At 40.0% G+C, this 27,564-nt stretch overlaps 1 protein-coding gene across 3 annotated transcripts in view; it reads left to right on the top strand.

Moving 5' to 3' along the window:
• Nucleotides 1–27,564, top strand: part of RASSF3 (Ras association domain family member 3) — a 151,746-nt gene that overhangs the window by 73,113 nt on the left and 51,069 nt on the right. The window contains exons 2-5 of one of the 3 annotated variants that reach the window (XM_020990189.2): nucleotides 2,917–3,024; nucleotides 13,554–13,797; nucleotides 16,583–16,692; nucleotides 18,356–19,589. In XM_020990189.2, coding sequence (XP_020845848.1) covers nucleotides 2,917–3,024; nucleotides 13,554–13,797; nucleotides 16,583–16,692; nucleotides 18,356–18,454 — 561 coding nt within the window. In that variant the 3' untranslated portion in view covers nucleotides 18,455–19,589. Of the gene's footprint in view, nucleotides 1–2,916; nucleotides 3,025–13,553; nucleotides 13,798–16,582; nucleotides 16,693–18,355; nucleotides 19,590–20,697; nucleotides 23,781–27,564 lie in introns of those variants that run through there. The other 2 variants (XM_020990188.2, XM_078146137.1) reach the window with 2 other exon arrangements.

Here is a 27,564-nt window from a genome sequence, read left to right on the forward strand (position 1 = left end):
TTAAAAAAAAAGAAAAGAAAAGAAAAAAGCTAAATTCAGTAGAACAGTGGTTACTCCCAACCCAGTCTTGAAAGCAGCATCTGATTCCTGTGGTCTGCCCTTCTTTTGCCATAAATGCCGTTTGGTTATCCTTGTTCCCCATCTTGAATTAGGTAAACTAGTATATCTAGGCCAAAAGGCCTTAAGAAATGATGAAAGTAGAAACAAAACCTTTCCCAGGAGGAAGAGGAAAACCAGCCTTGTTTTCCACTTCCTCTGTGATGGAGAGAATGCTGACTACCTATGGTTGCTCTAAGGTGGTGCAGGAATCCTTGCTAATAAAGGAGAATGAGTTTTCTGACCTGGGCATTCTGGGAAGCTGTTTGAATCCACAGCCTTTGTGCCTAACCAAAGACTCCTGAAAAGAAGATTTTGGGGGGGGATGGTGGAGGTGGACTTCTCCCTGGCAGGTTAGAAACCACTGCAAGAGATGTTAGGCCTAGACATTGCTGATGAAAGCCACGGAATGAGCTTCTGCTTTTGAGTTGGTCTTCTTTCCCCAGAGTGAATCCAAATGCTGACCTTACATGCCTTGAGCAAGGTAGTGCCCGAGCCGGCTTCTCTTCGCAGGGAATGGGCTGGCACTCCCACTTGGTTCCCCTCTCCAAGTCTTAAACAACCCTGAGCTTGGGAACCGAAGGACAATTTCAGACTATATATGGTGTTGGTGTGAGTATAGTACTGTAGTAGAAATGCTCAGGGTATTTATAACCTTGGTTGCTGCACTGAGAGGATTGGGAACAAATGGCAGGTTGGATAACATCCAGCCGTGAGGATTGGGTTTGTGCAAGCATGAAGTGTCTGGGCTGTAGGAAACAAGTGTTTGAAAGCTTCAGAGGGAGGTGGGTGGGGAAGAAATGGTTTAATACGTCTAATTTTAATTGCTCTTTATACAATTGAACTGATTATTTCTAGACTTCGTCCATGACTGCTTTTTAATATGCTTCCACTTCCTTTTATCCCAATTTTTTTTCTTTTTTTTTTTCTTTAGGCAATTGGAGTTAAGTGACTTGCCCAGGGTCACACAGCTAGTGTGTGTCAAGTGTTTGGTCTGAGGCTGGATTTGAACTCAGGTCCTCCTGACTTCAGGGCCGGTGCTCTATCCACTGCGCCACCTAACTGCCCCACAATTTTTTTTTTAAATGAGAAATCTTTTTTCTTGAGTTTTAAAACCTCAGATAATGTTCCCAACCCTGGCAGTCTATGAGGGGTAAGGTGATTGTGATTACATTTTAATCATTATTTAATACTCTGAGTCTTTGGGTATTTCTGTAGTCGGCTCAAAGTAGTTTACATATATTACCTCCTTTTTTAGTGCATAGAATGATAGACTGGGAGTCTCAGTAGTCATGAAGACCTGAGTTTGAATCCTGCCTCAAATACTTAGTAGCTGTATGACCCTAAGCAAATCAATTACCCTCAGCCTTCCTTATCTGTATAATAAAGATAATGAGAGCATCTACCTCCCAAAGTGGTTGTGAAGATAAAAGGAAATAGTGTATGTAAACTGCCTTACAAATCTTAAAGCACTCCATAAATGTTAGCTATTACTCTGTTTACTGATTGATTTTTTTAGTGATATTTAATTTTAGTTATTCCCCACAATAGTTAGATATAAGTTTACTAAAAGTCCCCATTTTGTTTTGGTTTGGGGTGGCTAGGTGTGTGTGTGTGTGTGTGTGTGTGTGTGTGTGTGTGTGTGTGCGCGGTGTCACAGTGGATAGAGCACCAGACCTGAGGTCAGGAAAACTCATCTTTCTAAATTTAACTCTGACTTCAGACAGGTTACTAGCCATATGACCCTGGGCAAGTCATTTAATCCTGTTTGCCTCAGTTTCCTTGTCTGTAAAAAATGAGCTGGAAAAGAAAATGACTAGGCCTGGAGTCAGGAATACCTGGGTTCAAATCTGGCCCCAGATACTTACTAGCTGTGTGACCCTGAGCAAGTAACTTAACCCTGTTTGCCTCAGTTTCCTTATCTGTAAAATGAGCTGAAGAGGGAAATGGCAAACCATCTAGTATCTTTGCCAAGAAAACCCCAAATCGGTTCACAAAGTGTCACACACAACTCAGATGACTGAACAACAATAAAAGAACACCTGGTCTTCAACATGAGGCACAGTGTGGTTTAGTGGGAAAGGCACAAGACTTTACTTTGAGCACAGCCCTGCTCCTACCTTGCTGTGTGACCATGGGTCAATCTTTTACCTTCTCTCGGCCTCACTTAATTTATCTGTAAAAGAGAAGTTTGGACTAGAGGACCTTCCATAGACCTGTGGTCTGTGATCACCGTGATCCCTGATTATATAACTTCCTTGTAACCTGAGGTTCAGGAAATTAAATTGCCCTTTGCACGTAATGTGATTATTTTCCAGTCAATATTTATTGATTCCCCATCTTCCCCTCTGGAGGGGAGTAGCAGATCTGGAACATCCGGATTCATGAATTCTTCTGGGGGCTAGGGATGGGGGAGGAGTACTTTTGAAATATCACATTAAGTATTGTATGAGACAGAAATCGTCAGTCTAGATCAGAGAAGGAAGCGATTTAGCTGTCTGCTTCGGCAGAATGGTTTCTCGTACCAGGAACCGACTCTTTCACAGGAGGGATTTTGAAAGAAATGCCACGTGTGTCAATGTGGTTTTAGGGTCTGCTTTTAAACACGCAGGGCTGGTGGACACTCAGTCGCTGAGAACTGCAGCTGGGTTGGGAGATGTGGGGTGTGGGGTGTGTGTCAAGGTTAAGTGCACCAAGGTTGTTCTTCCTGGAATGTAAAAAGAACCCCAGCTTATCGAATTTTGTCTCAGGTTGCTAATGGGTGGGGATGGCATTTACTCTCAGATTTCTAATGGGTGGTGTGGTTTGTTTTTCTTTTAGGATGTTGAGAAAGAGAAGGAAACCCACAATTATCTCAGCAAAGAAGAAATCAAAGAGAAGGTTCACAGCTACAACTTAGCTGTTACAGACAAATTGAAGATGACCTTGGTAAGAGTCTCACTTTTACAGTTTTGGTTAATGTGAACAATTAGTACATTGTTTGAATCTCAGGATACAAATTAGCAGTGGTCTGATGTTCCAGAGTAGATGTGCCGTAGAGGCTGAACTCTTTCTCATCCTTCACATTGTTCTGTAGGCCTGTTGGCCTGCCCTGAAGTCTGGGGGGAAAATTCTCTTCTTGGGTCCTCTTAAAAGGCAATGCACTATATTAGGATTTGGACTTTTAAAGAATTCTGAACATCATCAAAGAATCTTCAGCAAGAGTCTAATCAGTGCCAGCCTATTCAATAGGTAGTAATTTGGTTTGTAACAAGACCTCCAGTAATTCTATTTTGCGAAGATAAACTTGAAAGTGTCAAGGAAAGAGATATTATGCCTGGAGTATGGAATGTGATCAAGTTGGAATGTCTGTCATCTCAACAGGGCTTGTGTGTGTGTGTGTGTGTGTGTGTGTGTGTGTGTGTGTGTGCGCGCGCGCTCACGCCCGCCCACATAGTATCTAATATTCAGCTATCAGTGGGTTGCTTAATTATTCATTCTCACAGGAAGAAAATTAAGATTTCTTACTAGATTAAAAATGATAAGCTTTCTACAACACTGTATCTTATGATTGTGTTTAGAGTTGTTACAAGAGGAAGTGGGAGGGTGGTTGGAATAAGGGCTTTGGGTGACAATGAGTTGACAAGATCCAGTCAATCAACATGCATTTATTGAGCACCTGCTGTGTGCTTTGAGGCAACTAATGGCTCAGTGGATAAGAGTGCCCAAGCCTGGAGCCAGGAAGACTCATCTTCCTGAGTTCGAATCCAGCCTCAGACACTTAACTAGCTGTGTGACCCTGGGCAAGTCACTTAACCCTGTTTGCCTCAGTTTTCTCACCTGTCAAATAAGCTGGAGAAGAAAATGGCAAATCATTCCAGGATCTTTGCCAAGAAAACCCCAAGTGGGGTCAGAAAGAATCAAACATGACTGAGAATGACTGCCCAAGTATGTGTTAGGCAGGGGGGATACAGAGTATAACCAAAAAATGGAACATCCTCTGCTCTCAATTAGTTTATTACTTTATTGGGAGTTTATTATTTTATTGAAATATATGAATATGCATAAAATAAATATAGAGAAAGAGTCTGGACCTGTGATTTCATTGGAAAAGGGAGCTTCTAGGTGAATAAAGTTCATCTGTAAAGGTTGACACCTTTTCTGCAGCTTAAAAATGATTTCTGACCCCTTCTCCAAAGAGTTATGGTTTATGTGAGTTACATCTATCAATATTTACCATATTAGAAATTACAACATCTTAGTATTATGATTTCATGGGCCCCCTGCAAGGGTTTTGGGGACCCGGGCCCCCTGAGGTCCCTGGATCACACTTTGGGACCACTGCTCTGGACAGCTTTCAAAGACTCTTAGAGGCCAAAACAGTAACCTCTGGCCTAGAACACAGAGAGGGTAAGTTACTCACCTAGGGTTACAGAGTTGGGACTTGAACCCAGGTCTTTTTGGCTTCAAGGCCAGCTCTATCCATATGCATGATTGCCTCTCATACAGAACAAATAGAAAGAAAATAAAATACAAGTGGGTTGAGAGGAAGGTATTAGCACTTGGGAGGATCAGGAAAGGCTTTATATAAAACATGGTGCTCAAGCTGCATCTTAAAGAAGGGAAATCAGTGGAGGAAAGGTGAGGCAGGAGGAATGACCAGTGTGAAGGCATGAAGATAGGAGGTGAGATTGTCATGGGAAAAACAGTTGGGCTGCATTGAAGAACCCAAGAGGAGTATACAATAAATCTGGTCAAGATCATTCTGGGCCTTGTTGTGAAGAACTTTAAAAGCTAAGTAGAGGAGCTTACATTTGTCATAGTCAGATCCACCATTAGGGCACATCACTTGGGAAGTTGAGTGGAAGGAGGTTGGATTTGAGTGGGGAGAGACTTGAGGCCAGGAGATATAATTAGGAGGAGAGAGGTTGTGATGGCCTGAGGAAATTGGCAGCTATGTGAGCTTATTGACAGGGTCAGATACAAGAGATGCTATGGAGGTAGAAACAGCAAGATTTGGCCACTGATTGGCTACAGAGGAGTGAGGGAAGGTGAAGAGTTGAGGATAACCCCAAGGTTATAAACTTGGAGACTGGGTGATTGAGGCTGCCTTAAACAGGGGTAAGGATGTTTGGAAGAGCAGAAGGTTTGGGAGGGAAGATGAGTTTTGTTTTGAATGTGTTGTGTTTGAGATGTCTCTGTCTAAGCACATCCATTTGGAAATGCCAGATAGGCAATAGATAGATAGATATAGATACCTACGTAGATATAGATAGATAGATATACATACATGTATGTATATACATACACTCATATATACATACGTATACACACATATATACACACATACATTATATAGCTTGTTTGTACGTATTTGTTTGCTTCTGGCCACCCAATCAGATTCTGAGCTCCTTGAGGGCTTTTACTTCTTTTTGTCTTCCCGGCACTTAGCATAATAGTAGGCACTTTAAAAAATGTTTCTTGACTGACTGATACACTCATTTTTGTTGTTGTTCAGTTGTTTCAGTTGCATCTGACTCTTTTTTTATTTTGACTAGGCAATGGGGTTAAGTGACTTGCCCAGGGTCACACAGCTAGTAAGTGTCAAGTGCCTGATTTGAACTCAGGTCCTCCTGATTCCAGGGCCGGTGCCGTATCTACTGTGCTACCTCGCTGCCCCCATCTGACTCTGTATGATCCCATTTGAGGTTTTCTTGGCAACAAATACTAGAGTGGTTTGCCATTTTCCTCTCCAGCTCATTTTACAGATGAGGAAACTGAGGCTAACAGGGTTAAGTGACTTGCCCAGGGTCACACACCTAGAAAGTGTCTGAGGCCAGATTTGAACTCAGGTTTTCCTGACTTTAGGCCTGGCACTCTGTCTACATCCACATCCATATATTCGTGTGTGTGTGTGTGTGTGTGTGTGTGTGTGTGTGTGTGTGTGTGTGTGTGTATATGTATATGTCATCTGTATAGGGATGATAATTAAAGCTATGGGCACTGATGAGATCACCAAGGAACAGTATAGAGAAGGGAGAAGAGGGAGTCCAGGACAGAACCTTGGACAACACCCATAGTTAGGGGGTGTGATATGGATGATAAGCTGTAGAGGAAACTGGGATGGAGCAGTCAGTTATAGCTAAGAGAAGAACCAAGGGAGGGGGGTGTCATGAAAACCCAGAAAGGAGAGAGTGAGTATCCAGCAGAGAGAAGGTGGTCAAATGCAGTAGAGAGGTCAAGAAAGATGAGGACTTAGACCAGACCCTCAGATTTGACAGTCAGATCAATGTTAACTCTGGAAAGAGCAATTTTATTTGAGAGATGTGTTCAGGAGCTTGATTGCAAAGGGTTGAGGAGATGGAGATGACGAGGGTAGATAGCTTTCTCTTTGGAGTCTGGCTGAGAATGAAAAGAAAGATTGAGATCCACAGTATGAGGAGATAGTGATGTCTAGTAGTCCTTTTCTTTTTTTTAAGGATCCAATAACAGCGAAAAATTAAGTCACTTTTCTCTGAACCTGGCTAGCTCACACATTTTCGTTTCTTTAATTCAGGATGCGTTGGTTTCAGCTTCTTCCCCTTCCTTTCTTTCCTCCTCCTTCTCCTCATCTTCTTTTCTCTCTTTTCACATGGGAAGTCATACCCTTACGTATGGGTGCTCTGTCCAAAGGAATATAAATTTTGATCGCTTATACTTTGCAAGTTATCTTGGAGTTTGGGAACTAGATTTTTTTCTTCTCTATTTATTTATTCTATCATTTTTCAAGATACTGGGATAATTAACTCTTGTCTCATGTTTTCATTTATAGTATCTTGAAATATGGCTCTGGAAAACCAGGCTTTCCTAAAGTCCATTGTGATTCAAATGGAGCTACTTGACTATGCCTTTAAACCCAAATCACTCTGGCTTTCACTGACTAGCCAGTAACAGGTCCCCAAGCCTCATTTTTTTTTGGGGGGGGGGTTGATTGTTCAGAGTGAGTGTAAATAGCAACTGTTTGGGTCCCATCCCAGATCCATTCTTTTGTGAAAGCAAACTAGGCCATCTTTTGTCTCAGTTCTTACCTAGCTTTTTAATTATTGAATGCTTGTTGCCTCAGGCAAACTGAGACCTGGGAAAGACTTTGGCTTAAAAAGGCCATGGTCTCCCACTGCATGCAGGGCCCATTGCCAGTCTTCTTGACCTGTGTCTTGCCACTGGACTTTGATGACTCTGGAGAGTGAGGCTGATGACTTTGCACAGCTCTGCCTCACTTAAATCGATTCACTTGCAAGTCAAGACATCACCTGTGATGTCACTGGTCCTCATCAAGGACTAAGGACCAACAACACCCATGAAAAAGTTCTCTTCTTCTCCCTTCCCCGCTTTTGATAGTCCAGTAGGCCCCTGAAGCTGCCCTTCTTCCGGCTACAATTAGGGTTCAACATTGGGTTGACCCATTTCAAGCAGGCTCTGTCAAAGTCATAGCCCTCTTTGATACAACCTTTAGAACCATGGCTACTCTGCCAGATGTGATTTTATGAAGGACAGGAGCAAAAAGAACCCCCAATTTTCTTTATTGTGTTAGTCCCTAAAATTACCCAAAGGATTATAGATCTAGACCTTGAAAAGACCCTAAAAGCCCTCTAAACTTGTCTGCCTCCTACCTTTACAGTCTTCTTAAACCTTAGCACCACTTCCCATGCACTCTAATTCAGTGATAGCAACTTCTTTGCAGTTTCTTGAAAAAGACAGCAGACTCTGGTCATTTTCACTAGCTGTGCTCTATCCTCATCTCTGCTCTTGGCTTCTCTAGCTTGCCCAGCTGAATCCCAGTTTTTTTCTCTTTTCTCTCTTCCGTCCTTCCTTCCTTTCTTTTCTTTTTTTTTCTTTTTCTTTCTTTTTTTTTTTCTATTTTGGTGATCTGAAAATTTGCCATTTGTTAATGTTTTCCAGGTCATCATTTTAAAAAATATATAGATTTTAACACACTGATTACATGTTAAAACAATTTTTAACATTTAAAAAAAAGTTTTGAGTTCCAAATTCTATCCCTTTCTCCTTCCCTCCCCTACTGCAATCTGATATAGATTATACGTGTGCAATCATGTAAAACGTTTCCATGTTAATCATTTTGTACAAGTAGACTCAAGCCAAGCAAAAAAAAAAAGAATGAAAGAGAAAGAAAGTGAAAAATAGTATGCTTCAGTCTGTATTCAGATAATATCAGTTCTTTGGAGGCAGATAGCATGTTTCATCATGAGTTCTTTGGGATTGTGAGAATAGCTAAGTCATTCATAGTTCTTTGTACAATGTTGCTGTTACTGTGTACAATGTTCTCCTGATTCTGCTCACTTCACTTTCCATCAATTCATGTAACTCTTTCCAGGTTTTTCTGAAATCATCCTGCTTATCATTTCTTATAGCACAATAATGTATCACAGTCATATACCACAACTTGTTCAGCCATTCCCCAGTTGATGGGCATCCCATCAATTTCCAGTTCTTAGACACCACTGAAAGAGCTGCTATAAATATTTTTGTACAAGTAAGTCCTTTTCCCTTTTTTAAAATCCCACTTTCTCCAATAAGCCTTTCCTAATTCACCTTAATTATAGTGCCTTGCCTCTGTTGTTTATCTTTGATTTATCCTGTATATGGCTTTTGTGTGTTGTCTCCCCTATTAGATTGTGATTTCCTTGAAAGCAGACCATCTTTTGCTTTTCTTTGTATCTTCAGGGCTTAGCACACAGCCTGGCAGTACTAGTAGGTGCTTAATAAATGCTTATTAACTTACTCTACCAGAGTAGAGGCCACATGTAACATTCTAAGTCCTCGGGTGCAGTCTTTTGCCTGAGTCCAAGTTTTATAGAACAAGTCCTTTTATTAAGGGGATTTGTTCTATGGAGTTTGGATTCAGTCAAAGGGCCACACTTGAGGACCTAGAGGGCCACATGTGGCCTTGAGGCCGAAGGTTATCTACCCGTGGTATAAACCATAGTCAATCAGACCTGTGGACCTGTAGACAAACAATGAGCTGTAGAAGAGGGATTAATTGTCTTTCTACTCTGTTTACCTGGGACATTTAGGTGATTCACTTGACAAAGTTAAGTTATCCTAAACGAGGCATTTGCAATTATGAGGTTAAGAGGATGTTTTAATAAAATAGTAGAGGAAACCTAGTGTTTGATTAAATCTAAAGATTCCAGCTATTGGGGCAAGAACTAACTCTTTGACAAAAGCTGCTGGGAAAACTGGAAAGTGGTATGGCAGAAACTGGGCTTATACAAACATCTCACGTCATACCAAGATAAGCTCAAAATAGATACATGATTTAGACAGAAATTATGATACCAAAAGCAGATTAGAGCAACATGGGAGAAATTATCTGTCAGATCAGTAAATAGTGGGAGATTTCATGACCAAATAAGAAATAGAGATAAAATGGATAGTTTTGATTACATAAAATTAACATTTTCGCACAAACAAAATTAATGCAGCCAAAAGTTGAAAAAAAGGAAACTGAGAAAAATTTTTATAGCAAGTTTCTCTTATTTCTCAAATAAATGGAGAACTGTGTCAAATATAAGAAATAAGAGCTATTCCCCAATTGATAGAAAGACAATTTTCAGAAGAAGAAACTAAAGGTATCAACAGTCATCTGAAAAAAATGTTCTAAATCACAAATTATTAGAGAAGTACAAATTAAAACAACTCTTAGCTACCACCTCACACTCGTCAGATTGGCTAAGATGGCAGAAAAGGAATATGGCAAATGTTGAAGGGATTGTGGGAAAGTAGGAACGCTGATGCATTGTTGGTAGAGTTGTGAACTGATCCAACCATTCTGAAGAATTTGGAACTATGCCAGAAAGGCTATAAAACTGTATACCTTTTGAGCTAGCAATACCATTACTTAGTGTCTACCCCAGGAGATTAAAAAAAAAAAAAGAAAGAAAAGGACCAATTTATACAAAAATATTTATAGTGGATCTTTTTTTGTGCTGGCAAAGAATTGGAAACTGAAGGGATTCCCATCAATCACGGAATGGCAGAACAAGTTATGGTATATGATTGTGATGGAATATTATTGTTCTATAAGAAATGATGAAGGGGTTAGTTTCAGAAGAACCTGGGAAGACCTATATGAACTGATGCAAAGTGAAGTGAGCAGAACCGAGAGAACACTGTGCACATTAATGGCAATATTGTAAAGATATATCTTAATATATAGGTAGACTTACAACTTAGCATAGACTTAGTAACTGATTGATAACAACATTCACTACAACTCCAGAGAACTTAAGAAGCGAAATGCTTTGACTACGTGTGAATAACCTATATCAAATTGCTTGCCTTGCCAACAAGGGGAGGGCGAGGAGGGAGGGAGAGAATTTGGAACTCAAAAGTTTAAAAAGGAATTGTTAGAAATTGTTTTTACGTGTAATTGGGGACAAATTAAATACTAAATACACTTTAAAGAAAGAAGCAAAATGCTGTCTACTTCCAGATAGAGAACTTACGATCTCAGAGTGCAGATTAAAGCGTAATTTTTTTACTTTTTAAAAAATCTCTTTTCTTTTTATCTTGGAACATGGATAATGACAAAATATATTTTTCATGACTTCATATGAATAATAAGTATTGTATTTCTTGCCTGTTCAGTGGGTGGAGGAGGAGCTGGAGGGAGAGAATTTGGAACTGAAAATAAAATTTAAAAATAAACTAATAATAGGGAAAGAAACATACTGAGATTTTTCAAAGCTTCCCCCCCCCTTAATATCCACAGCTTTTAAAAGAGAATTCAGAAAAAGTCTCGTATAAAAGACAGGTTAGTCTAATGGAAGGAGCCCTTGGAGTCTGGTGTAAGGAGAGTCATGGGTTCATGTGTGCCGTGAACACTGACTAGGTTGTGAACATAGGCAGATTTTTTAAAACGTTGCCAGCTTCATTTGATACAATAGCACGGGTTCTTTTCAAGTAAGGAGTTTCAGCATGATGTACAACAGGATGAACCCCATGCCCTCTTTTGGGATAACCCGAAATAAGTCAGGGATTGGCAGGGAGGACAGAAGGCAGCAGGAAAATACTAAAGAGAGAGAAGGAAGCAAACACAACTTGGTTATCTGGAATTCTACCTGGCTTCTTAGATAATTCCAACTCCTCTACAGCAGCAGGCCCAGCAAAAAAAATAATCAGAAAGAAGAGCTAGACCTGTGATTTCATTGATATGGGGAATTCCTTCCACCAATGCAGGTTGGCACCTCCTCAGCAATGTCTTGTCTTGGAAAGTTGCCCAGGGCATTGAGAGATTCCATGGCTTGTTGAGGGGATCACACAGTGTGTCAGCAGAGGCAGGACTGAACCCAGGTTTTCTTGATTTTTAAGGTTGCTTCTTTATCTACTGTGCCACGATGGGCCATGACAAGTCAGCAGTTAATTAATAAACAGAATGTCAGCTATTATTCTACCGTTTCCAATTTCTTAAAAATTACTTTTCTTGGATCCTGTTGGTGTTTCTGTTTCACATAGGGTGGACTGGATGAACTAAGCATCTGCCCTTTCAGCCTATGACAGCAGCACCTTAGGGCATCCCTGCTGACCCCTCAGGATGCTTTTCCTGGCTTCTTACTCACTTGGGACAGTTCCTGCTCTCCTTTCTGGCCTTCTGGATGCCTTGCTTCCACATACTTACTTGGGGATGGAGCCCTGGCTTTCTGCCTTTCAGGCTATGCCTTGGGTCATTTGTTAAAATGAATGATTTCCTTGCTGACCTTTATTTCACTTCATCTGTGGGATCCCTTATTCGGTGACCTTCGAACAGTGTACAGGGTGAAACCTGATGCCATAGAAACGCTGATGCAATCACATTAAACGAGATGAGAGGAAACAGAAGGGACAAAGCAAGGAAGGTAATAAAAATGCTTTTAGATCAGAGTTTCTTAACCTTTTTTGCATTTGATGACCCCCTTTGGCAGTCTGGTGAAGCCTGTGTACCTCTTCTTGGAATAATGTTTTTAAATGCATAAAATAAAACACCCAGAGTTACCAAGGAAACCAGTTATATTGGAATACGTTATTAAAGTATTTTTGAAAAAAAAATTCATGGAATCCAAGTTTGCAGTGTCTGTTTTGAGGCCACCAAGTAGCTATAGGAAAGAGTTTAGAGCATGAAAAGAGGAGACATTTTGTAGCTGGGAACAAAATGCATGGATTCCATTTGTCCTCTACTTACTTTTTTTTTTTCCTCTTGAGGATCATGGCCATATGTCCCCATAAGACTTCTCCCAGGAAGCCTCTCTTTAAACATCTGTCTTCCATGTGCTTCCAGAAGTGCCTAACGGTTCTATTCTCTCCCAGCCTGGCAGAAATCACTATGGGAAGAAACCTCAGTTTATCTCTCCTTTGCTGCTCTCTAAACCAGTAGGCTCTACCATTTCCACTAATGCTGCCCTTTGGCCCAAAAGACCTTAACTTACCCCAGCTTCCTTACTAAGTTTCTTTTTAGCAATCTGAGAAATGAACTTGTAATTCCATTCATAAATTATGAACAAATGTTTGTGCTTTCCAGAGGTTAACTTTTGCAGCCTGAATTTGACTCATTTTAAAAAATGTTGATCTTGAAAGTTCATTGCAACCTGCTTCGTGTTGTTGCTTCAGCAAGAAATAATGTCTAAGTAAAACAGGAATTCGTATAGTAATAGCTGCCTCAAGTGATCTATTCCAGCCTCTTGGCTTTTCTTTTTGTTAGGATGTCATAAAGTCATAATTGTGGCTTTCTTTTTTTGTCCTCTGAGGGTTCATTGTCTTTTATGATGGGGATACCTCCTTTGTGCACTCAGCCCAGATATTTCTTATTAGCCTTAGTAAATTTCATGGTTTGGCCAGCAGGGATTTGAATGAAGGTATTACCTTAAAAATGGGTCCAGACTCTTCACATGTGGCTGTGGCAACATGAATGAATGGGTTTCAGACGTAAGCATATCAAAGCCAACAGAGAAGCTTCTAAAACTTCCCCATCTTCCTAACAGACTTGGCTCATGGGCTGTGTGTCCTGTACATGAAGGCCTCCCATTGAGGTCTCTCTGCCTTTTATTTTTATCTTGAGCTATAATTTCATTGATTTAGGGGACCTCCAGCATAGAAACTCATTTTAATGTTTAGCGACTGATCTAAGATACAATTCGAGAAAATTTCCAGGAGCAGTGAGAAGTTAAGTGTGACTTGTCGGCAGACACAGCTATTATGAGTTGAGATGCAAGACTTTGAACTGAAGTCTTCCTGACTCCATGGCCCACCCCCTTAACACAACCCCATGCTTAGGCCCTTTCTCTGTGGGGTGGGGGAATCTTTAGCGGACATCCACCATCAAGATACAAGAGCAGAAGTAGAGAATGAGTTTTTTTGCTTGATGCCGGCCCTGTCTCCATCTTATTTTAATACCTTCCAAACTCCAGGGCTTGACTGGAACCATGTTCTTTGTCTTCCTGCTACAGAATTCCAATGGGATTTACACTGGCTTCATCAAAGTCCAGATGGACTTGTGCAGACCTATCAGTGCATGGACTTCTCAGAACCCAGAAAAGCATGCCACCAATAATAATGGCTGCATGAATACACTTCACATCAGCAGCACCAACACTGTCCGGGAAGTTATCGAGGCCTTGCTCAAGAAATTTCTAGTGTCTGAAAGCCCAGCCAAGTTTGCACTTTATAAGCGTTGTCACAAGGAAGATCAAGGTATGCTGCTGTTTAAATTGTTCTGTTTCCTGTTCTTGGGCCTTTTTTATCATCATCATTCCTATGCCCATTGACCCTTCAGTGGCTTCCCATTACCGCTAACATTTCTGATCCTGACTTGTCCTTCTTTATCTCATGCTACTTGTTTTTCATTGATCAGTAAGCATATATCCCAACCCCGCCCTCCCAAAAAAGTAAGCATGTATTGAGTACCTGTGATGTGCTGGGTACTATACTAAGGGTACCATACTAGGCACTGGAGATACACAGATGAAAATGAAACCATTTCTGCCCTCAAGGAATTTCCTTTCTATCTGACAAAATCACACATAAGATCCTAGAGCTGAAACAGACCTCAGAGGTCACCTTGTCTAACCTCTTCATTTTACAGATGAGGAAACTGAGGCCTAGAGAGTTTAAATCACTTGGCCAGAGTCACGGAAAAAGGAAGTTTCAGGGATGGCATAAAATGTGTCCTCTCACCACAGAGCCGATGCACTGAGTTCAGATCTGGCCCCAGACACTTACTGTCTGTGTGGCCTTGGACAGATCACTTAACCTCTGTTTGGCTTAGTTTCCTTAACTGTGAAATGGGGACAATAATAACCCCTACCTACCTAAGGTTGTTGGGAGGATCAGTAGATATTTAATCTATGTTTAGTATTTAATATTAAGCTTAATATTAAATATCATTTAAATACTTTGAATATTTAATTTTAATATTTGTAAAGCCCCTAACACAGTGCCTGGCACGTAGTTAGGTATTATATAAATTCTGGGTGGTGGTGGTGGTGGTGGTGGTGGTGATGAGGGTAGTAGTAATAGTAGTAGTAGGTGGTGATGGTGGTAATGGTGGTGGTGGTAGTGGTGGTAGTAGTAGTAGTAGTAGGGGTGGTGGTAGTAATAGTAGTAGAATCTAGCTAGCCATTGATTGTCCTTCCCCCCCCACACACACACACACACACACACACACACACGTGTATATATACATGTATATACATATACACATACACACACACACATATATATTACAAGGGGTAGCTGGATGGCCCAGTGGATAGAGTACTGGACTTGGAATCAGGGAGACTCATCTTCATGAGTTCAAATCCAGCCTCAGACACTTCCTAGCTATGTGACCCTGGCCAAGTTACTTAAGCCTGTTTGCCTTGGTTTCCTCATCTGTACAATGAGTTAGAGAATGAAATTTCAAGCCACTGCAGTATCTTTTTCAAGAAAACTCCCAAATGAGATCTTGGAAGAGTTGGGCATCACTGAAACAACAGTAATTTACAATACACACATATACATACATACATACATACATACATACATGCATACATACAGAAAGCGAGAACAAATTGTTTTATATCACAGTAAGTTTCCAAAATACACCCCCTATATTGAACTCTCTTTCCCTTGTTGTTCAGTCATTTCATTCATGTGCAACTCTTCATGACCCCACTTGGGGTTTTCTTGGCAGAGATACTGGAGTGGTTTGCCATTTTCTTCTCCAGCTGATTTTATAGATGAAAAAACAGTCACATAGCTAGTGTCTGAGGCTGGATTTGAACGAAGTTCTTAATTGGATCCACTGATCCACCTAGCTGCCCAAACCCGTCCCTTGTAGCATGGGATAAAACCGCTCAGCAGAACCGCCCACCCTGGTGCCCACTTTGAGAGTGTATGCAGCATCATGTGTTTGTAGACTCCCAGCTCTTCACAAAGAGGATGAAAGTGTATTTCATCATGTCTTCTCTTGGTAGCCATTGACTCTTGCTAGGAAGTAACCCTGAGACCTCTTCAATTAGAAATGCTGCACTATGAGTCTACATACTTGGCAGTTCCATGAGGTCTGAGGCACTGGTCTCCTGTACCCAAGGCATACTTTGGCAGGACATAAAGGCATCCGTCCTGTGGAGCAGAGAATATCACACCCATGTCCCTTTCAGTCCATCTTCTCTCTTATCAGAACAGCTACGTTGCATGAGTCAAAATGGAATAAATATATACCTTACTGGATGTCCTGTACAAGTAAATCCCAGCAAACCCAGCTTATCTCCAGTGTCCATTTGACTATGAAGTGTCTGTATTTCATTAGTCACTCTCTTAAATTTTTTTCTCCTTCTAGCTTTCCTGGGTAGAGCGTGAAACAGCTGTAGGAAATTGACTTCCACCTTACTTAAGTGCCCACTTAGAAAAGTCTGTCCCAGGAAGTCCAAACCTACTGTTAGTCCTCCAAATGCTAGGGAGGAGTGGTGGGAGGGTCAGGAGATCACAAGGGGACCTTTTATCTTGCCAGCTAAATTCTCCCCTCACATGCACAACTCTTTCTTTGCTGCTCAAGCTAACAGTGTTAGTTACCCACGTAAGATGGTACCGTTGCCCGTTAGTAATTTTTCTAACCAAGCAGAGAGAAGAACTTATTTCTCTCTGGAGCATGGTGGTGGGTACATATTTAAAAGCTGTTGACCTTGAACATGGCAATATTTGCTTGATTTTTTTCATACACAGGACCACGCCTTCTTATCACGGTCTTTTTAAAGAACTTGACTTAATTGATCTTTTTTTTTCCTGAAAATAATGGAAACAGCACTAATTGTGCTTTGCATTGTCTGTTTTTATCTCACGTGTTACCTGCCCATGATGTCGATTCATTCTAGTACTGGCCAATTAGAGTAAGATGGGGCAGGATGTGGTGAATCAATTTCTTTGACTGTTGGAAGCAGTCTGATTTAATGGGTACATAAGAGCTCTATAAAAATGGATCTGTTGTTTCCATGTGCAGTTTATGCGTGCAAGCTTTCAGACCGAGAACACCCCCTCTATCTGCGTTTGGTAGCAGGACCAAGGACAGAAACTCTGAGCTTTGTTCTACGTGAACGGGAAACTGGAGAGGTAAGTAGTGTTCCTCATCGTTGTTGCAGGGTACATCATCCCTGTTTAACTCAGTGGTAGTTGACCTTTGTAGCCACGTGGAAGAAGCGGGATGAGGAGTCAAGAACAAAGCCCAGTATCTATCTGCCATTAACATTTTTGTGTAACCTTTTCTTTGTGTAATATTTGAATTGGGAAGAAACAGTATTTTTAAAAGGTCTTTAAAGAGCAGAAGGGAAGGGGTAGCTACACGGCTCAGTGGGTAGAGCTCTGGCTTTGAAGTCAGGAGGACCTGAGTTCTAATCTGGACTCAGACACTTGACACTTACTAGCTGTGTGATCCTGAGCAAGTCACTTAATCCTGATTGCCTCAACCAAAAAAGCAAAACAAAACAGAAGGGGACCCATAATTTTGTTGCTGTCTCATTAAACTTAATTTTTATATACATATTTTTAAAAACAGAAATTCACACTTTCTTGTATGCCCATATTTCCTGTTTGTATATTGAAATGTTTGTGTTTGTTAATTAAATCACCATTTAAAAAATGGATTTGGAGGCAGCTAGGTGGCACAGTGGATAGAACACAGGCCCTGGAGTCAGGAGGACCTGAGTTCAAATCTAATCTGACACAACATTTACTAGCTCTGTGACCCTGTGCTAGTCACTTAACCCCAATTGCCTCACCCCCCAAAAAAACTGGGTTTTGGTGGCTGGCATCTTGTAGTTGGTCTCCAAAGATTTCTCATCCTCTTATGCTTTTACCGTTAGCTTGATTTTGAAAGTTGACACTTGCCATATGTTCATTCCTAACAAAAAGTTTCTTTGCTAATTCATTGTAAATGAGGAGAAAAGGGAGTTTCTTGTTTCTTGGCTAGCAAGACTCTGAATTAAACACATTTTTTAAAATTTCACAGGATGATAGATTTAGAACTGGAAGGGAACTTTGAGGCCCCCTAGTTCAACCCTCAGATTTTATAGAGGAGGAAATTCAGGCTCGGAGAAGCAGGCTTTGAACTCTGACCTGACCCGTGTCCTTTCTACCGTACCTGTATTGCCATGAATCATTTAAGACATCATGCAGTTTCCACCCTCAAGGAAGAATGTCTTTAGGGCAGTGTGATCTTTGGACTAGTTGTTAGCTCCATAGTTAAGAAATCTAACCATCCGTTAATCTCAAGTCTCCCATCTATAAAATGGGAGTGATGGTAACTGACTTTTGGGCAGGATTATGAAGATGAATGAGAGAAATGAATATGAGACGATCTATTCAGTAGTTTTGACCCAAGAAGGAAAAACTGCTGTTATAAATTATTCATGTTACTTTTTACTTCTGCAACTTTTGAGGCTTTCTGAATACAAAACTGCCATTGTTCAGAAATACTATATTGGAATTCTCATTTGGATTCTTAAAAGGGCATTTTGACCATATATTAGCATTTCCCCTGAAAGCTCAAACTCCAAACACTTGCATACCCTCTATAGAATTTTAAAATTTGTATTGTTCTGTTAAGTGATCCCATCTGGTTAACTTAATTTGTAAACTCCTGAGGAGGGATTCAGCTTTAGTTGGTTTTGGAATGTCACCTCACACGTTGTTAGAGTTTAGCAAATGTTTAAATATCATATTTTTTTAAAGTGGACAATTCTGTCCCCAACTGCTTTGTTTGATTGTTTTCTGACAGGCTGGGGAGCTTCCAGGAAGGATACTCTCTCTACCAGAGAGATCAGAGGCACCAATTCTTCCATTTATAATCGTACAAACCTGGGATGTTGAGAAATGATTTAGCCAGGGTCACACAGCTAGTATGTGTCAGAGATAGGACTTGAACTCCTTTCTTCTGACTCTGAAACTAACTCCCGATTCACAATGCCACACTGCATCTCTTAAATAGACAGTATATGGGGTTTCTCTTGCTTCTTAATTTCAGGATCAGCTGAGAGTTTGGCAGATATGACAAGTTGGTAATATTGGCTTATTTGTTCATTTTTTTTCCTTCCACATTTATTAAAATCTCCTGTTTATTTTTTTTGGCATTTTTAATAAGGTGAAAGTAACATAGTATAAACTGTCATTCCTCCTACTCTACACAATATTCTTTTACCTGGAGTCCCCTCCCATTTGTCACTGCCCAGTCTCAGTTTCCTAAAAAGCCCAGTGTGAACTCATCTCTGGAAAGCCTTTGATTATTTACTCCACCCCCACCCCTGGCTCTTAGGATCAGAGCCTTCCATCTGGAAGGGAATCTAATTACAACCCTCATCTTACAGATGAGGACACTGAGTACCAGAGAGATTAAATAACAGAGTTGGGATTTAAATCTTTTAGTCATGAGAATGAACCCCAAAATCTGAAATACTGTTAGAAAGAAATTTATTAGGTCATTTGGTGGAAGAGAGTGAGCCAGAAAGGAATGTTTCCCTCTCATGCAGGTATACATATTATATAGGATTTAGACAAGGGTACCTGCATGCATACGCAGTTAAGCAGTTTTACCTAGAGGCTATGTGACAGATAGGTAGGTTGAGATAGATTATTAGTAAATGTGAACCATTAAGAAAATATGGGCAAAGACAAAACACAAGGGGAACCCAGAATATAAACTTAAGTGGACCCCAGAAAAGACTTGGGTGCATCCAGGACCTGCTGGTGTCCACAATTCCTTGTCTGCATCCCTGGAGAGTTACTGAGTTCAGGGCGACATTCTGGGTTTAAACAATTTCTAGTCAAAAAATGAGGTTCAAATGATAGTAATAAATGATGGGTAGTGATCCACAGACCCAACTCCTCTAATGCCAAATCTGGCATTTCTTTAAAGTTTCAAGATGTAATATTATCTTTGTTTTACTAATAAATAAAATTTTATTTTGTTATAATAAATAAATAAAAACAAGCACCAAATTTTATATAAATATAATATACATATTTAATATTCACATTATACATTATATTTACAATATATCTCATGATTTACTCATTTATATCAATAATGCAAGTATATTTATTATATTTATAATATAGATTTGTTAGAAAGTTTATAAGTATATGTTCATAATATTTTATATCATTTATAATAGAACAATATATTTCATAAAACATAAATATAGAGTTTATACAAATACATTATTGGTTATAATATTCATAAATATATAAATACAATGAATTTGATATAAGTAAAGTAAGTTTTCTATAAATATTGTTTATTGTAATATTTAGGTTTATATTTCATATTAACTGTATAATATATTTTAATAATGTAAATATAGAATTTGTTTATATAAACACTACCATAAATACATTACACTATTTTAAAATATAATAAATTTTGATATATTAAACAAAAATAAAATTTTATTTATTTTGTTCAATATTTCCCAGTTATATTTTAATCTAGTCAAGTGTTGACACCTGTTCTAGGCAACTTTCTGAGATTCTCTGAAGCTATAGAGAAGGGACCCACTTGTCTTGACCTCATCCTGGGAGGAGTTTTCTGTACCAATGAAATCTCAGGTTAATTCTTTCCCTTTCATGTACTTTGTCCTGGTCCTGACCACTGTATGAGGTTCTGGGGGATAAAAGAAACAACCCCCTTCCCCCCCTCCCAAAAAAAGGAACTGCCCCAGCTCCTTAAGGTGCACATAATAAATAGGTAACAAGTAAACGCTGACTTAGGCAGCTAGATGACACAGTGGATAGAGTGCTAGGCGTCAAGTCAGGAAGACTTATATTCCTGAGTTCAAGTCCAGCCTCAGACACTTCCTAGCTGTGTGACTGTGCAAGTCACCTGACCCTGTTTGCCTCATTTTCCTCATCAGTAAAGTGAGCTGGAGAAGGAAATGGCAAACCACTCCAGTATCTTTGCCAAGAAAACCCCACATAGGGTCACAGAGAGTCAGATTCGACTGAAATGACTGAACAATGACAAAAATACAAAATGCTGACTCACTAAAGTACCACATGAGGTATTATTCACTGAATCTGGGTGTGTATGTGCGCCTATGCGTGCATGTTTTTTTCCCTCTGCAGTGGGAAGCCTTCAGTCTTCCTGAACTACAGAACTTCTTGCGGATGCTGGACAAAGAAGAAGACGACCAGCTGCAGAACCTGAAACAGCGCTATGCAACTTACAGACACAAACTTGAAAAGGCCCTCGAAGAAACATGGAAGATGGAATAAACAGCAGCCCCGAACCACTCAGGAACAGTGCAGGCTACTTAACAAAACAAAACAAAACAGAAATTAAAAAAACCAACAAACTCGGACGTAGCGTGCTCAGTACAGCCGACAAGGCGGTAGCAGGTGTACTCTTTATTAAGTGAGCTGGTTTACAGTTTTGTGATGACAGGGTACCTCTCCCCAGTTCTTGGATCAGTCCCATTCAGCACTTGGCACCTATTACCTGTCTGAGGGCCTTGCAAGCTTGTCACGTTGTGATGCCGCCCCAGAATCCTCTGTTGGTGGGTGGTATCACCCCTTGGCAGGCTGTGAATCTGTGGTAGATTGCTAATAGAACTCTAGGATGCTTTAAAATATGAAGGATAGGGTGTGATTTTTTTTCCCTCTACCTTTTTTAAAAAAAAAATTATATGGCTTTTAGCCCAAGAATCTGCAGATTGATTATTTTTTAAAAAGCTGAAAGAAAAATCCAATCTGAATAGTTTTAAGCATCAAACTGTACTGTTTTTCCTGTTGTTGAGCAGTTTACAATTTTGCATGAAAACAGCCATGTATAATGGAAGGCAGCATAAGGAAGCTAGGGATTTTTGAGAAATTTTTGAAGGATTTTTAATGGAGTAGACCTAAGGAAGGAAAAGAGTAAGTCAGAAAGAAGGCATGAGTAGAGACGGGGATCTTTTGGTGGCCAGTGATGGAATTGTGAATAGTTTGGTTATGGTGGATAAGAGGGATGTGGAATTTGCTTGTAACTCACTTTTAAAACAATACAGTTTTAAGGTTTAAGATGTTTTTTATATATATGGGATGACTTGATTTTTGGGGGGAGGGGAGATTTAGGAAAACAGCTAATGCAAGGGAGCAAAGAAAAGGCTGGGTCGCTCCCGAGATTGCCATGAAAACTGAGGGTTAACCACTGTATCTTATAAACCTGGGCCTTTGTCTAAGCAGAGCAGTACCCTCAGGTTACTTGGGATGACCTACTTACCTGCATGAATCCACTAGGTGTGGAATGGTAAGTCTGTCTGGTGCGATATCTGTAAGGCAACAGACCTAAACCAAGAAAGGCACAGACCAGCTCCCAACGAATGGGGAATGCTTTGGTGATGCCCACTGATGTCTCCTTAGCGTTTTAGAAACTGTGTTGCCGTTATGTGACTTCTGTTACGTGAGGTTGTTTCCTAGGAAGGTCTATCTTTGTCCTTAGCAGAAAAGACCAGAGGAAATGAACTATTTCACCTGGTTTCTCACGAAAAGAAACAGGGCAGAAGCTGCATCTGATTGCTGATTTCTAGGCTTATAAGATTAAAGTACTCAAAGCCTTGTGGAGCATCCACAGTCATTTCTCTTCTTTCTCTCTCCTTCCCTTCTTCCTTTTCCTCTCTTCTTTGGAATCTGTGATATTTCCATACTGAACCAGAATGTGTTATGTTGCCAGGTTCTCCTTTCCCTACCCAAGACTGCTTGGCCCCTGGCAGAATCAGAGCATGGAAGGCAAAAGGAAGGGAAAAGTTAGTATTTGACTGCTGATGTAACCGGTATTCTTACAGAGACATTAAAACAAAAATGCTTGTTGCAGCCAACCAAAGAGATGGATGGGTGTGCAATAGAAGCCTTCCTCAAATCAGGTTCAAGTAACTCCTCACTCTTGAGTAGCCCTAGCATAAATGATTTATTCCAGTGGAAACATGAGGGAAAAAAAAGAAAAGAAAAGAAAATTTACTCAAGTTCAAGAGGGTCCGTATGCCCATTTTTTTTACTCTAGACATTTATTATAAATTCCCAAGGAATTGTTAACACTTTAGTGACACCTAATGGCTTCTTTGCGAAACTCCAAGGTGGTTCAGTGCTGTACCTCTTACTCTGCAAACTGTGCCTCGTTATTGCTTCCTTTTCTCATTTCCGGATTTTCAGGCTGACTTGACGAAGAACAATCATTTCGTCCTAACCGTTTGTGGGCTATGCAGTACTACACGAGTGACTGAGACAATCGTATCTTCTGAAACTGTTGAGGAAGAGGTTTTTTTTTTTTTTGTAACGTAGAACGATATAAAACATGTTTGCCACCCCATGTCTGTTTAGTTTGCATGAAACTGTGTAGTGCATGTTATGAGGTTTTAAGTGACATTACCAACAGACACTTTTACTGTAACATTCAGGGAATGCTGGTATTTTCTTGTTATTATTCAGACCACAGCCTGGGTTTGAGTATTCTCTTGGCAACCACCACCTGACTTTTGACTAACCTGTCCCATTTTGATGAGAAGTTTATTTTTCTTTTTTATTATTTTATTTTTTGAGAAGTTTATTTTTCATGAAGCTTTGACTTTTCCTATTTGAATGCTCTTAGGATCTAACAGTGGTAGCTGATGGGTATCTGTGAATTATCTTTTTTTTTTTTACTTGAAGTAGATTGTCTGTAAAATAGGCATCCTCATATTATACTATCCAGAAACCTCAGTGGTTGTCTTATATGCACTACAAGTTATGATTTGGAAAACTTACTGTATTGAAATTTGCAGGTGTAGAAAGACTGATTTTGTTGTGTCCTCATCCCCCGTTCCCCCGCAACACTGGTTTACTGCAGCAGCTTTTCAATGTTTGAAAAAAGAATTTTTTTTTAAAGGTCAGATCTAGCCAAAGAAATGTTTTGAGTTTATTTTTTACCACTTTCTATATTAAATGACCTAAGCTTTGCTGAAGTGTTGTAGATGCTCAGTGTGTGATGGTACAGGAAAGGGGCTGAAATGAGGTGGTGGTAATGCAGGGAAGCATTTTAAATTGTAAAAGTAAAAAAGTTTTTTTTAAAGTTATACTATTTATAATTTTGACAAGTTTAATTTTATTTTTATAGGGAAAACACTTTCCCCTTAAAATTGTTTCTGAAATGGCAAATTGTGGTTCCACTTATTAAAGTTGCAGTTGTTATTTGTTTAGTGTTTGTGTTGTTTTTATTTAATGACATTCTACAATTAATTAATTAAAGAATTAATTAAAGAAACCTGCATCAGAGATCACTGGGTGTGAGGGGAGACCTTGTGGCCCATTTAGATGGGTCTCTACTAGGGTCCAGAAAGGAGGGAGAGGGGGAGGGAGGGAGGGAGGGAGAGAGAGAGAGAGAGAGAGAGAGAGAGAGAGAGAGAGAGAGAGAGAGAGAGAGATGAGAGAGTGTGTGAGTGTGTATTTTTTTTTAAACTATCGTACTTCCACTGCCTCCTTAGGAAAGATAATTTAGTTGGTCACTCTGTATGTTTCTACTTTGAATTTTTGGTTTACCCTATATGTGATACTCTCCCCAGATCCCCCACCTTGGGCCTTTAGAATGGAAATAGAAGTAGGTTCTTTCTTCTCTACCACTTTGTTACAGCCAACATTTAAGGTGAAGCTAACATTTGACTTCCCTTCATTTATTTATTGATTGATGGAGACTTGGTCTTCCTGTCTGCCAAGGCTGGAAGTGTGTGGTGGCCATATGCTGTGAACAGCATAGAAACTTTGACATGATGTTTCTGATCAGGGCCAGTTTTCCCCTCCTTAGACAGCTTGGTGGTTCCCATCTCCTGGGGCTCACGTGACTGGGGCTGGACTTAATGAGGACCCCTGATTAGCTCTAGGCCTACTGCAGCTCAGAACTAACTCAAGAGCTTAATCAGTCACCAGCCTCAGCCTCCCTAGTATCAGATATTATACCACTCCTGGTTCAACTGTCTTACTGTATGTTGTCATGACATCTTCTTAAGGATGACCCAAACCATTCTCTTCACTCTCCACTTCTCCCAATGACAGCGACAATTCTGGCACCATTGGATTAATTCCTGGGGAGACTTAACAATGAGTAGAGCCAGAAAAAGGACCCTAGGACCATAGATTTGGAGCTGGAAGGGACCTTAGAGGTCACCATGCCCAATTCCTTCATTTTACTGATAAGGAAACTGAGGCACAGAGCAGTTACTTTGTGTATTACCTGTGTCATGTTACCTGCCCCCACAGGCTTTTCAGAGGACCCAAGGCTCAGTTCTAGTGCTGTCTTTCTTCATTCCCTTAATTGTTAATGCCCTCCCTGGCATTCAGGACCATCTCCAGTCCTCCTGATCTATATCTTGCCACTGGACCCAGATGGCTCTGGAGGAGAACATGAGGCTAGTGACCTTGCATAGCCCTTCTCACTTAAATCCAATTCACTTGCAAGTCATGGCATCACCTTCCTGACGCCAAGGTCCTCTTCAAGAACAAAGGACAAACAAGAGTGCCCTCCCATCTCTGGTATTTACCTGTGAACCTGTTGTAGTCTCCTAGTAAGATCCTTGAGGGCAGGGATTGTCTCCATTTTTCTTTGTATTCCCAGGATTTAGCATGGTGCCTGACATGTAGTAGGTGCTTCATAAATGCTTGTAGAGTCTAACTTAGAAAAAAGAATATTAAGGGGTGGGGCATAATAGCTTTCAAGTATTTGAAGGGCTATTGAGTGGAAGGGGCTAAGTAATCTTTATTATTATTATTATTATTAGGCTCTGAAGGGCACAGCCAGAAGCCATGAGTGGATATCGGAAAACCAAATGTAAGCTTGATGTCAAGAAAAATTTTCTAACAATTAAAACTATCCAAAAGTGGAATGGTTCGATTGGGGAGGTACTAGGTTGTCCCTCATTAGAGGTCTTTGAGCATAGGCTGTACAACCACTTTCATGTATGTTATAGTAGGTGGATGTATATACACACATATATATATGTATACATACACATGTGTATATATACATACATATATATGTTGTGTGTACATATATATATATATAGAGAGAGAGAGAGAGAAAGAGAATATAATATAGTATATATTCCTTTTGAGTATGGTTTAATAGATGGCTACTAAAATCTCTAGTAGTCCTTTCCAACTCTTGAGATGCTGTGATTATCCACCAGGCTGGTAGCCCTTTTCTGGACATACTCCAATTTGGGTCATAGGGCTTTTAGAGATCATTTAGTATAGTTCTGTCACATTCTAAATGAGAATCTTTTGAAAATTCACTATCCAAATGCCACTTTCCAAACTGGGAATCAAAGATATTAATTGACCTTTGCCCAAATTCATACATAAATACTAAATAGTCAAACAAGGATTCAAACATTAGTCCTCTGACTTAGTCCAGTGGTTTCTTTCCAACCCACCACCCTGTCAACATCCCTCCTAAAATGAAGATGCTTTAGATTTGATGTGTGGCCGGGTGAGAATACAATCCCCTCTCCCACTGTAGACACTTTCGGTTTTGTTAAGGGTCACATTTGAGGTGTTGCTGTGCCATAGCTGATTCATGTTGAGCTGTCAGTCCACCAAAATTCTGAGATGTTTTTTCCCCAAACTGTTGTTGAATCATGCCTTCTTCATGGGTGTGGGACTTCACATAGAGAGGATCAAATGCAATTATACCTTTAAAAGCATTTTCACATACATCAAATGCTTTATAGCTTCCAGGTAACATTTAATGGTTGTTAATTATTAATACAGCAGGAAGGCACCTGAGGTTAAATCAGGCTGCTCAACAGGTGTTCTAAAATTTCCCACTACCTAGGTAGAGTCATTCCATGGCTCAGAATTTAGAAGCACCTGCCAGCTTCTCTTGAAAAAAAATATATTCTTGCTCTGATGTGTCTCTTAATAGCAGACACACAAGAATTTCATGGATGCCATTTTGGGAGTGCTCAAGGCTTCAAATTCCATTCTTAGAAAGAAAAAACACATTGCCACTCTTTCTCAAATTTTTCAGGTGACATACGCTTAGCAGGCATTTTCTCGGAAGGCTAGTGCTGTGAACCAAGTCTACTTTGGTAAGACTAAGGCATGGTAAACTGAATTTTGATTATTGAAAGGACAGTAATGAAAACTTGGACTGCTTTGACTTCTGCTATCCAAACACTTTCATCCAACATCCATTTTTCTTGCCCATGAAAGAGGCAAGGGTTGGGGGATTGGCTTTTTTATTTTGGTGAGACCTCTGATTTGACTGGCATAGGGAACTGCCAGTGAGAAAATGCCTTCCACCAATGCAGATCCCTAACAATTTTGCAATTTTATAGCCTTAAAGAGTTGCTGGGGACACTGAAAGAGTAAATGAGTTGTCTAGGGTCACATATTTAGCATATCACAGGGAAGACTTTTAACACCTTCAATAGTTCTCATCAGGTAGGCCACAAACATTTATTAAGCACTATTATGTGCCAGGCACTGTGCTAAGCATTGGAAATAAAGAGGCAAGTCCCAGACCTCAAGGAGCTTACAATGCAACGAGGGAGAAAACAAGCAAACATGTATAAACTAGAAACAGAATGATTAGGAAGTAAAGAAGAGAGAAGAGGAGGTATTAGAATTAAGAGGGGTTGGAGAAGGCTTCCTGTAGAACATGGGATTATAGTTGGGACTCTGACAATTTTTTTTGGCCATTTCCTTCTCCAGGTCATTTTATTTTTTTTTAAATTTATTTATTTTTAGTTTTCAACATTGTCTTTTATAAGATTTTGAGTTCAAAATTTCCCCCCCCTCCAAGATGGCATGCAGTCTGATATAGGCTCTACATGCACAATCATATTAAACATTTCCACTTTAACAATTTATTAAATGGGCAACAGAGTGGCTACAGCACTGGGCTTGGAATCAGGAAGGCTCATGTTCATGAGTTCACACGAGACACTTTATATATATAAGACCCTGGGGAAGTCACTTAGCCCTGTT

This window comes from Phascolarctos cinereus, unplaced genomic scaffold (assembly GCF_003287225.1).
Source record: "Phascolarctos cinereus isolate Bilbo 61053 unplaced genomic scaffold, phaCin_HiC Scaffold_1;HRSCAF=81, whole genome shotgun sequence".
Taxonomy (NCBI): domain Eukaryota; kingdom Metazoa; phylum Chordata; class Mammalia; order Diprotodontia; family Phascolarctidae; genus Phascolarctos; species Phascolarctos cinereus.